The 12,937-nt window shown below is 44.8% G+C and overlaps 1 protein-coding gene across 7 annotated transcripts in view; it reads left to right on the top strand.

Moving 5' to 3' along the window:
- Positions 1-12,937, top strand: part of LOC142584930 (uncharacterized) — an 83,824-nt gene that overhangs the window by 39,203 nt on the left and 31,684 nt on the right. For 4 of the 7 annotated variants that reach the window (XM_075695287.1, XM_075695286.1, XM_075695284.1 and 1 more), the window contains exons 6-9: positions 1,953-2,138; positions 5,437-5,646; positions 6,053-6,155; positions 7,886-8,067. In XM_075695287.1, the coding sequence (XP_075551402.1) occupies positions 1,953-2,138; positions 5,437-5,646; positions 6,053-6,155; positions 7,886-8,067 (681 nt within the window). The remainder of the gene's footprint in view (positions 1-1,952; positions 2,139-5,436; positions 5,647-6,052; positions 6,156-7,885; positions 8,068-12,937) is intronic. The other 3 variants (XM_075695285.1, XM_075695289.1, XM_075695288.1) reach the window with 3 other exon arrangements.

The following is a 12,937-nucleotide window of genomic DNA, read 5'->3' as shown; positions in this document are numbered from 1 at the left end:
GTGAAGCCAGCCTGTTCGCTTGATTGACAAAAGTTCAGTGTTGCCCTTATTCTATAGGAGATTATCTTGGTGAATATTTTGTATAATATTGGGGGTAAGCTAATGGACCTATAATTTTTCAATTCTTTAACGTCTCCCTTTTTGTGGACTAGTATGCTTGCATTCTTCCAGTTTTCTGGCACCCTTGCAGTGTATAGACACCTCGTATAAAGAGCCGCCAGTTTTCCAAGCATTATGTCTCCTCCATCTTTGAATAAATACTCTTATTCCATCTTCTCCTGCCACTCTTCCTCGTCGCTAGTTATAGGAGTTTCTGTATCCTGTTCATTACTGTTTCTAATGGAGGTATCCCGACCCCTCTGGGTACTGTACAGGTCAGTATAGAATTCTTCCACTGCTTTTACTATACCTTCAAGATTGCTGATAGGTATTACCCTGCTTATGTTTCATTGCATACATCTTGGTTTGTCCTATGCAAAGTTTCCTCACAGATTTCAGGCTGTGTCAGTTTTTTACGACTTCAGTCTTTCTCTCGTTATGGTTTCAAATATAACTTATTTTCACCTTGTTGATCAGTTTTGACAGTTCCGCGAATTCTGTCTTATCTCTCGAGTTCGACACTTTCATTCTTTGTTGCTTCCTCATTAGGTCCTTTGTTACTTGGGAGAGCTGGCCTACTGGTTACCTTGGTGCCTTGCCTCCCACTTCAATTGCTGCCTCTGAAAGTAGCCTAGTTATGGTTTCATTCATTACCTCTGTCACCATCTCTGTTCTAAGTTTGCATATTTGTTTGCAAGTACCAGCCTGAATTTGTCTGCTTGTACCCTTGCTGCATCTAGGTTGGCCTGTTTCTTCTTGACCAAATTTACTCTTTCTCTCCAAATTGAGGGGAATCCTAGCCCTCGCTAACCTATGATCACTGCACTTTACCCTACCTAACACATCTATATCCTGCACTATGCTGGAATCGGCAGAAATTATGATCATCATCTTCATTGTGAGTGGATGTCGGAGTGTAGGCTCGTACTACCTTTAATCTATACCTCTTATTAAGTTTGATTACGACTGCTGCTACGCTCTCAATAATGCTGTAGAATTTGTCAATGTTGCCCACTATGTCCTGATGGATTAGGAATCCTACCCCGTATTGCTTCTTACCTGGGAGCCCTTTATAGCAGAGGACATGGCCATTAGTCGGCACTATGTAAGCCTCTCCAGTTCTAATCTCGCTAAGGCTGATGATATCGTAAACAATGGCTGATAGTTCCTTAGAGTCCTGCTAAGCTAGCCTCGCTCGACACAGTGCGGGTGTTAAAGGTTGACAGGGCCAGTTTCTATTGGCGACCTCTCCGGACCCAGATTCTTGGCACCCTCTGCTGCATTAAAGATCTGACCGCTGCCTTGATCAGATGCTCTGCAGCTGCTGGGGACTGAGGGCCATGGATTAATTGTAGTAATCGCAAGGGAGGTAGTGGCCGAATACTGCACCAGGGAGGCCAATTCCTGTTCTGGTGAGGGAGTGTCTTTGTTGATGCTTAGTGGACCTTCTTAATTTGGTTTTACCTGGATTGGTATAGCCCCACTCGCTCTCGGCATCTTTTGCCAGCATGAGGTGCCACTCCAAGCCTTGCTTTCAATCGGAACCTAACAAACTTGTTTTTGAGGCATTTTGCATGGAACAGATGACTGTTAACAGCACCACTTATGGTGGCATTGCAAACAAGAGTATCTGTTGGAGCATTAGCAGAAGTCATGCATGGTAATAATGCTGTTTTATTATTCTTGATTAGTAAATTTCAGTTCTAATCCAGTGTTTGTGGGGTTGGTGTCTTTGTGTCCTGTTTATATTGCACTGGCAACATGATTACAGATTGAGAATCTGTGGTAATAAGGTACTATCTAAAGTTTCACTCCTTCCTGTCAGCTGCACTTATTGCCACTGGCCTCTGCAGGTTGCCCCTTCATACCTTCTGTGGACCAGTGTCGACAGCCATTTGCCATCATCCAGCCTATGGAAATCTCTAGCCGCCAAGGTTCAGAGTTGCCCCAGCACATCAAGCCATGTGTACCGATTGCCGAGCATAAACGCTTGGGGCCCACGCAAGCACGGCCATTGCCTGCAGAAATGTCTCCGCACGGTACGCACCATGTCTTTGGTAGTTGTCCACTTTCGCAGTGAGTTGTCAAAGTCGCTATTAAAACTACTGCAAAAAACTGCTACTAAAGCTGCCAGCATATTGGCGTGCAAGAAAGAGTATTGGTTCGAGGCTACAAGATAATAAAAACAGAGGTGGTAGTGGCTTCAAGTAATGCCATTTCAGACCTGCGGTCATGGCAAAATGTAAAAAAATCGCGACAGGGAAGGGTTTCAGCTTCGGTACTTGGCAATGCTGTGAAGGTGTCCAAAAATCGGGTATACGAAAAAATGGTCATCTGATGCATGTTCCTATACATTGCACTGACTTAAATGCATTGGGTCTGCTCTGTACAATGCGCCTGGGCCTCCTCGACACCGACCATGCCACCACACGTTGGCATTGCCACATGAAAAACATGAAACTCTCCAATGTAGCTTCACGGTGAAAATAAAAAAGTATGCATGTGCAATGCCACACCTCATGCATAAGTTTTTGCTTTGCACAGCTTATAGCTTTCCAATTGGTTGTCAAACGAGACCCACGCCGTGCGCAATGGCCAAATGAAACCGACACGGTGTGTCACGTTATGTCATCACAACGAAGCAACCATACATAAGGTTGCATCCATTGCCGGGCAAGAAAAAAAACAATCGCAAAGAGTGGTAGGGAGGGTCATGTTTATTGTAAAAAGTACAGTTTGTTAAATGAAACCAAAATTAAAACAAGATGTGTCTATACATAGAGTATAAACTCTGCCTCATCGGACTACACCGAAAGGCCTTTTGAAAAAAAAAAAAACTTTTAAACTGTTTTGGCTGTTGCAACTATATTTCTTAGACATATTTGTAGCTGCCAAAGAACAATCGGGGAATACATCTAATCATATAACGAAAATATGCTTAAGGTATACAAGAACATTTTAAGAATTATGTATGGTACGATGGAGGTCATAGTGTGCCAGTTTTGGAGGAACCATAAAACTTGGAAATGGCATGCTTGTATGGAAGTCAAACTGGCAGCCGGTGAGGCAAAACTGGCCGTGCCGGTGAAAATCGTGCCACATGGCACCCCTAACCATACGGTGTAGTAAGTACTACAGTAGAACCCCTTCATGCGAGATAAATGTACTAATTGGGAAAATGTACAATCCAAAACAAAATTAGGCCAATTTGGCATCTACATAATGTGAAGCATAGTGCAAATCGTTGCAGCACGAGAAGTTGACATGAATCGAGCTGGTGGTTGTTTGGCATCCCGAGATGCGTTTTGTTTTTCTGTTCCACAGTTTTTTAAGGCAGCGGCCGAGAAACCAAAAGGAAATCAAACTGTAGGGTTGACAGCGGCTGCTGTCGGAGTGAAACTTGACATTCACAATATGCCGCCTGCAGCAGGGGATGACTGTGTGTTTGGGTTATCGCCTACCAAAGGCATGTAATATGTTTCCAATGGCATTATGCTCCACGCATTGTACGACAGGTGAAGGCACTTATCATAATAGGGTTAAGGGTGAGAAGTGTCTTCCTGTTTCTTAAAGTTACACCTAGCATTTCTTGTTGCATTGCTCGTTGCGCTGTCCTTAAATTCCCACGCTTCCTTGTTAACCTCCAAGTTTCTGCATTGTTTGTTAGTAGGGTATAATTGAGGGATCGTACACTATTCAATGATAAAGTTAAGCTGCTGGTCACGACTTGGTCTGCCCATTCCAACCCATTTTAACTCTTCTGTCAATTATCTTGATTGTAGCCTCCTGTGAATACAGTAGAGCCCTGTTGACACATTTTCAAAGGGACGGTGGGAAAAAAAAATGTGCCAGCCGAGAAAACACATCCGTGAGAAAGGGCACATCATCAGAAACAGTCCAAGTGGCGGCCAGTACAGTTCTCTGTATTGCTGCTCGTGCTGTGACCAGGAATGGCACATGGGTCCGAGTATAATTAAGGTACACGTGCGGTGCTCTGCGACAGTGGCCTCTGCCGCAGCATTTTTGTGCGCTTCAACACGTAACACGGTTCTGCTGCGCTGAAGGTGACTAAAGAGAACCGGCATTGAGAAATGCATATAAGACCCTTGCAGGCCCCAAAGTCAATGCAACCCTGTACTTGTTCCTAGAAAGTTTTAATCGATGCGTACTTTTTCAGATGCTTCACCAACTGCTCTTTGCAGGCTCTCTCTCAATGTTTGTGTAGTGCCTGGCTTGTGCAACTTTGGTCGTTTATTTCAAACTTTAGTCGCTTGTTGCAACAAATCGGTCGCTTGTTGACCTGCACCATTATATTTACGTGGTGGCCACTTAAATGTGACATAACGTGCAGGAATATGCAGAATGGTGCTGTATCAAATGGAAACGTAATACATAGGAGTCAGCTGGATTTAGGTTGGGACCCCAAAAACGCGACATAGCAGCCGGGAAAATGCAACGGCGAGGAACGTGTCAATTGGGTTCCACTGTAATTGACCTAGACAAATGTACCCATTACGTTCCTCTTGAGTTTATGCTCATCTTTATTGGCCATTTAATTTCACTGCAGGGCGATGACCTCCACATCCATCACCAGCTATCCCTATTTTCAATCGGTAGATTCTACCTTGGGCTCCCTCAAGGAAGTGCACATGGACTTTCCTTTGAAATTTCCCGTTTTCATACTGTACAGCAGTTTGGCGCTTCGCCGACATGATTACCAGTGTGTGATTTAAGCACCACACTGGTTTGTTCATATGCCCAAACCCTGTGAAGACATTTAATCAACTAGAATATCGCCCAACGTGGCAGCGTACTGGCTTTGGTGTGGCATTGCTAAGCCCGAGGGCACTTCATCAAATCCCAGCCATAGTGGCTGCACTTCAATGGGGGCAGAATGCAAAAATGTTTGTGGTGCCATGCATTGGGTGCACACTAAGGTACCTCAGGTGGTCCAAATTGTTCTGGTGTCCTCCCACTAGGACGTGCTTCATAATCATATTGTGGTTTTGACACATAAAGCCCTTACAATTCTTTTTTTTTAAAACTCTATCAGCTACTTGTTTTCTCTACAACCTACACCACTGTCTTCATGCCTACCATTTTTGTTCCATTGCTCATTGTGTGATCCTTCACCTCTTGATTATCCTCCGAGTCAGTGCCATTGGATATCGTACTGGTAGAATGGACTGATTGTATGTTTCTTTCAATGGAATGCATGACAAGATGATATGCAGTTAAGTTGCTGTGAATCTTTTTATAATGGTGAGGCATTACTCTTAAGAGTTGCCCGTACAACCTCTGCTGTTGAGCCATGCTGACACCTGTCAACCCTCACAGTTGGCAGCGCCGTCATCAGGCCAGCGTCGGAGCATTGCCAGCAGCAATTTGGCGTGCCTGCACCTACGGACACTCCCTCTCCCAGCTCGCGAATTCCTCGCATCTCACGGGCCTGCTTCACCGCACATACCCCACAGCAAGTCGGGCGTTGCATTGAAACACTGCACTCCTCCCCTTCAGTCAACAGCGCTTTGTCATGTGGCAGGCTTGGTGAGTTCTTCTTTGTATATGGTGGTATCTCCATACCATTTACACGTGGGCTGCAGTATGTGCCAGATATTTTTAGTTTGAATATATTATATTAGGCTGCCATTGTTGGCAATGCATCTAAGGATTGCAGTATTTCAAATGCCATGGATGCCACCGAGCACGACGTGCTCTGGGTAGTTTGTACAGTAGTGATACAGAGGCCTCCAACGGTGTTCCGAGTAATACCTGGTCCACTGTGCCTCGGACACAACAGGTTTTTCTTTTTGAAATGAGAATGCATTGTTTTCTCTCCTGCAAAGTGAACAGTCAAGGGCACTGCATTCTTTTTCTAACCGTAAAAAATTGGATGTGCATTGCAATCAAAGGCATATTAGAGTTGAGTAAATGTGGTACGTCACGTTGCTAGGGCCCTGTGCAGGTGATCGAGCGTGTGAGCCCCAGGAAGCTGCCACACCACCTGTTGCTACCACGACGGATGCCAGCCAGACGAAAACGTGTGCTCCTGAGAAGTGAGTTTTCGGGGCCTGTTGCCATGCCGATGCAGACAGGTGCATTAGTCGGTGCAGTTATGTAGTTCGAAGAGGTCTCTGCTGTGCATTCAGGATTATGGACATGTGCGGACAAGCCTTCCAGGGTCGCAGAAGCTTTATTTATTTAAGTGCTTTCCTGGCCCGAAGGCACTATAGAAAAGAGTGGCATACATGAACCAGCATACATGCGCTGTGCCTTCGACGTTTCATTCGCATTGAATCGAGAAATGCACGAAAGTCAATTCGATCGCTGCTGCTGCCAAGATTTGTCACTCTAGCATTTCGACAGTGAGTTTCTGTGCTCGTCGAGCAAATGTGTTCATGTTGACCTGTGTGCACGTGACACCGTGCTTGTTAATTTAGTTCAAACACATTGGCAAGCTAGTTGGTTTGAATCCATGATAGAATGTGTAAGCACGACTGAATGAGCATGCAGAAAAAAAACATGGAGACAGAGCTGTCTCTGTGTCTGTTTCTTTCTGCGTCCTCGTTCAGTTATGCTTACACATTGTCATTGCTAATTTAGTTCGTAAGTAAATGTTTACAAGTTTATACAGCCAATAAAACGAGTATCCTTACTTTGTATAGCTATCTACTGATTTGTTATCGTAATCGATGCTTCACCTTTCGGGCGAAACTGCGACTTATTTTCAGTGTTTTGCACCAGTCACAATTTCCAAGTGGCTGGATAGTTGCTAGCTTGCTAGACATGAGATGATGTTCTCATTTCTGACGTTCCTGTAGTTAGTTTTTGCATGAAGTCCACATTCTGTAAACTTGACAAAACTCGTTAAAGAATTGAAAACTTTTAAACTTGCGTCTCTAAGCTTTTTATGATTCCAAATAAATATTCGGTGAACGAAATTAATTGGCACCTGGAAGGGTTACTAGTGTTACTGTGATATTCAAAAGGCTCTCCTAATTTCGCTTCTTTTGCACAAGGTAATGTGCATGCACGGAAGGATACCCAATAGTTCTGTGCAGTCCTCGTGCTCAAAAAAGTGCTTCGAACTTTTAACTGCAACTCTTGCAGACTGGTTAGAAACAGTAACGTACACTGGAACAGTACTATCTGTCTGAATCATGGCCTTCGCCACAAACTCCTGATAATTTCAAATCTCTTCAGAACAGGTAGCGAGAGCATCGTCTGGGGTTCCTTATTTCTGGCGCTGTAAATGCAACAGTAGTGGTAACGAAACTGAAAGAGCCTACCAATTCCATTGCTCTCTTCCTCTTCGGGAATCATTAAATGCCTATTGAAGTACTCGTGATGGGAACACCATTGCAACTTCTCCATCTTTAATATGTGTTAACCTTCCTGCTACTGCTTGGACTGGGTTATATTCGCTCTACATAGCATCACCCTTTGACATGTTCCTTGAACTTTTACTTTTCCATAGAACTATGAGGGAGGTGGTAGTTTCTGTTAAAGTTCCATTTGACCGGAATTCACAGAAAGATGGGTTACACTTAACCCAAGTTTGTTTACGTTGTGCCTGTGGGCTGCCAACTAAAGTTGATATCACCGTTCTGTTTAGCCAGCACTTCTGATTAGTTTATCCAGAGTTCACTGTATCCAATGCTTACTATATCTGTATTCAACAATGCTTATGTTTACCCACCTCTACTAAAAAGTAAAAACTAAATCATAGTGAAATTTCAAGTGTTCACCCTCCCCCTTGCTTGCCACTGTTGTTTTCAACCCTTAGGTCAAGTAAAAGCATCGTACCTTCAGTTGGCCATGAATACGGGGATACGAGCCTATCCAGTAGCAGCTCCTACAGCCCTCTGCCGCCATTTGAACTCCATTTCTTCTCGCCCGACTTTGAAAAGTACAGAAGTCCGTTCAAAGATTGTGTAGAGGTCTACAAATCCCCCATATTGCAATATGGTAAGTGTTTTCGAAACATGCGACTATACCTGTAGACTCTTCTTCATTGTGCAAACCATTGGGCCATGCCAAGTGTTGGTCATAGTGGAACAAACACAGGTCACAGTATGGCTGCCATATCTCATTGTAACTCATTACCTCCTATATTGAAAGAGATGCTGTATAGTATGGACTATTGACATTATAATGTGCAAACACAGATGATTCCTGTCATTAGCGCTAGCCTTTAGTTATGCTTTTTTCTGCACACAGATGGTATACTAGTAGAACCCTTCTAATGTTTTTCATGGGACTGCGAGAGGAAGACGTAACAGTTGAGAAACGTATTGTGTGAACATGCTGTTAAATGTTACGCTATGCATGGCTCAGCCTCTAAAGCCTTCGCCATATGATAATGCAGGATTAGTGGGGACCACCTAAAAAAGTGATATATTGGATTTGGTAGAGGTGACTTATATCAAAAGTCACTGACAAAGGTTTGTAGTGTTTTCAGATATTCATTTTTGGGGATACAGTCGAACCCACTTGCAACAATATTCAAGTGCCACAAAAATTCCATTGTTACAACTGATAATCATTATAACCGGGTTGCATGAAAAAGGGGGTATGGCGAAGCTGTTGTGAGAAAACTATTTAATGGCAGGGAGGCCAGTGCCCCTCCCCACCACATTCCTCCATCTGGCTGCTGATTGTGTTCACTCGTTTAACTGCTTCCTGGGCGCCCCGAGCGCATGTAACAAGCTGCGGCTGTCGACGTTATAGAATGACACTGCTATAACAACTTCTGAGGGATTATGAGTGGCAGGCGATATGTGAGCTCTGTCGAGGCATTGCTTTGGTGGCCTCAAAAGGGGCCTTTTAAAAAATGCGAGATGGTTGCCGCGGCAGCCTGTCAGCTTGAGAAATCCAGAAGAAATGCCGAGGCGAGATCGCCACAAGCCTCTCGCCACGTACTTCTCACTGGCTTGCATGAGAAAACCCTATGTCCGTCAGCCTTGCATGCTTTACGCAAAGCTTGCCGACATCTTTCTCCAAGGCATCCAGGTGCTCCATGTAGTGCAGCGGAAGGTTCCTCGCGAAAACAAAGCACCGGGGGGGGGGGGGGGGGGGGGGACTGAATCATCTGCCAGGCCACCTGTGAGGACAATGTTGAGGCAGCCAGCCCTACCGCATCATCGCTGCCGTCATCACTATCACTGTTTGATGCAAGCATGTTTGCGGCGATCACCTCATCGGTTAGAAGCATTTGGTTTCCAAATCTATAGCCGTGTGCTTTTTTATGACCGGCAACATTGTGCATTGCAGATGATCAGTGGGCAGATCAGCCATCTTCCGTTTCGATGGTGAGTCAGACAAGGCTGCGAAACCACATGGCCAGGAATGATTTCGACGCAACCAACACGAGCGATTAAGCTGTTTGCAGAACTTCGCTGAAAGAGGAACCAGCAAGCAATCTGGAAGCAGTGCAGTTGGTGAGGTCCGTGCGTGTTTCAGAGAGTGGCATAGCCTAGAGCTATGGGTGCAGCCCATTAGTTTTCAGAGGGGAGGAAGGGCGATGCGAGAGAGCCTCAAAAAGCCCATCGTTCAGCGATTACAATTTTTTTCTTTTCTCTTCAAGGATTTCACACAAACACCCAGCAGCCAGACTTCATCGTTACAACCGGTAATGTGGCATTAGAGCATGGTAGTAAGCGAGCTATTTCACAATGTAAAACATACAAAAGTTGATAGTGCAGCACCTTCTCATTTTTATAACGATACGGTTTTAACAATATATCGGTTATAAGCAGGTTCGTCTGTACCTACTCATTCGCAAGGTTTCATGTGACTAGCATTAGATGCATCAGCGTACTACAAGCGAAGGTATTCTTAATGCGCCTATCTTGGCTGCGGGAGGTAGTGCGCTTGATTCTCTCTGCCGCCGGGCACCCATTAATTCAAATGGGCACAAGTGTTGTACCCCGGCCTGGCTTTCGGCTTCCAGTGATACGCTTGGAAAAGGGGCCTATTCCCTAAATGCCCGTCGAAACCCTCGCGAACACAAAAAATAAGTGATGGTTGGGCCGCTCCCATGGCGACGATTTCCCATCTGGCGCCCCAAATGCACCTATTGAGGCCTTTGGGGACAAACAGCCCTTTCCAAGCATTGAGGTCCTGTGATGGCTGAATACCAGGCTTGGAGCGGGCCTATTTTACCGGTAGTTACCTGGTGGCAGGACTTGCCTCCCACAGCCACGGCGGATGCTCTTCAACAAGGCCTTCTATGGTTGGACAGGAGGCACTCGGACAACTTGTAAATCTCTGTTGGGCCCTCTTTCCTGATGTGGACCACCACGAGAAGCCGAGCACCATGCCAAGAAACATCTCTACCCATTAGAAAAGGCCGGTGGGTTTTTGGCAGCACCGGAATTTGAACTCGGTACCTCCCCCATATGAGGCGGATGCTCTACTGCTAGGCCACTGCTGTGAAGTGCTACCTTGACTGTGTGGTGCTGGCAGCTTATGCTGTGTTGCACAAATTCATTTTGATGCTTTCGGTCTACACGCAAGCTTAACCCATTCCATGCAGTGAGTGCACAAATGAACTTGATAGGCATGCTCTCTGCTTTTTTGGCCCTCAGTCTAGCCCATGGGTACAATCTCGGACCTGATCAGTTGTGGGTGTTAACTTCCCACATCGGTTTGCCACCCACTACCTTACCTACCTTTGCTGTCAGGCTTTACCAGCCAAATGGCTCTCAGGTAGCTGAGAAACTATATCATGAGTAAGGGTATTGCGAACAACCTGAACGATGCCTTCTTCACAGCCGCCATTTTTAACTGTATCATGCATGCGGAACATGCACAAAAATAGAACAAGGCACCTAAGGTCAGCCATTCAAAACTTTGGTCGTAGTTATACATTGGTTCAATAAAGGTGGTGGTGACCTTGTATCAATTGTCAAATAATTTGGCAAGCAATTGCAGACCGGTCTCTTTGACATCTGTTTGTTGTAAAACACTAGAACATGTTATTTACTCTGGTCTTATTAAGCACCTTCATGACCGTGATTTTTTCATCCTGACCCAGCATGGATTTCACATGAGATTATCCTATACCACTCGACTCACTGAATTTATACATGACGTTGCACTCGGCTTTAACAATAGTACACAAATAGGTGCTATCTTTATTGATTTTTGAAAGGCGTTTGACGTAGTCCTGCATAACTTGCTTTTGCACAAACTGTCATGTCTTGGCCTCCCTGATTCACCTTTCGGTTGGCTTAAAGGTTATTTGTATAAACGGCAGCAAAAGGTGGTTCTGAATGGTGCGATGTCGAGAACGGTTAATGTTTTATCAGGTGTGCCTCAAGGGTCAGTCCTTGCGCTGTTGCTGTTCCTCATACTTATCAATGATTTAAGTGAAGGCTGTGTTTCAAATATCGCACTGTATGCGGATGATTGTGTTGAGTACCATCCAGTGTCATGTGCCAAACATACAAGTGTGTTGCAGTTTGATCTCGAAAAAAGTTGTTCCTGTTGTCCTAAATGGAAAATCGGTTTAACGTAGCAAAGTGTTATGTTAAATTTATGAACAAAAAGAAAAAGGTGCCTAGTACATACTCTGTAAATGTTCTAGTGCAATGCATTGAAGAAGTCAAATACCTGTGCGTCACTTTAACTGCAGCATTAAACTGGACATCCCACATTGACATAACAAGCGCTAAAGCATGCCGCCTTTTGCACCTTTTCCAGAGGAACTTCAGGTATGTGCACAAACCTTTGAAGGAAACTTTGTATCTTACAAATATTAGGCCAGTGTTAGAATATGCTTGCGCAGCATGGGACCCCTTCACAAGTGTTCTTGAAGATAAGTTAGAGCGTGCTCAGAAAAGGGCTGCAAGATTCGTCACGGGCATCCAAGACTACAAAATTAAATCAAATAATCAGGTTAAAGCTTTTAGACAACATTAACAGCGGTAATACAGGAATCGGTAAGAACATATATTTAAAACCACCTCATTATCAATCTAAGGGACGTGGCAATTCCAACCAAATACGGGCCTACCAAAGTCGTATTAATGTATTTAAGTTTTCATTCATTCTGCGAACAATTGCAGAATGGAATTTTCTCCCGGATGAAGTAGCGTCTGCACCCAATTTTTCATCTGTCATAGAGAACTTTACATGAATCCGTTTTAGACAATATTTCTAGTGTGCCGTTTTATGCATTGTGTAACGAATTTTATAATCTGATGCTTGTATTGGATGTGTTGTCTTTCTTTACCAATTAGGATGATTGTATTTTTAATACCCAGGGTGTCTACCAACCAGGAAAACCGGGAATTCTCGGGGATTTTGAGTAGTCTGGAAAAAGTCAGGGAAAACTCAGGGAATTTGGGCCTCTATCAGTAAAAATTAGCGGCAATTTTATTGAAAGCGTCGAAAGTCGCGGTAATGCTGGCTCGAGCAACAGACAGGAGTCGTAATGAATCGTCTTTGACACCCTGTCGTCGGCTGGAGGAGTTGCCAGTGTGCACTCAACGACCGACTTTGCGGATTCCCGATAATTTGGACGGCTTCGCGGCACCGCCACGTAACCCATAGTCAACTTATCAGAACGTGTGAAATTTCGGACGCAAGAACTCTTCGCCGTCCGATTTTCCGGACGTTTTGCCCTGACCGCAGGTCCGAAACGGCAATAATCAAAGGCACCACCGCCGCCGTTTTGGTTACTTCGACACCTCGAACCGGCACTCTCGCACGCGGATCCGCTGGCAGCCGTTGCCTCCACTGCGGCAACGCTAGGCCTAGCTGCTTCGACGTTCGCTATGAAGCTTCTTGCCGTTGGGTGCCGAGTTTTTTATTAAAAGAATTAGCTGCTGTC

Source organism: Dermacentor variabilis, chromosome 6 (assembly GCF_050947875.1).
Source record: "Dermacentor variabilis isolate Ectoservices chromosome 6, ASM5094787v1, whole genome shotgun sequence".
In the NCBI taxonomy this organism is placed as follows: Eukaryota; Metazoa; Arthropoda; class Arachnida; order Ixodida; family Ixodidae; genus Dermacentor; species Dermacentor variabilis.
Note: the sequence above shows the minus strand (reverse complement) of the source record. Positions and strands in the feature narration are given on the sequence as shown.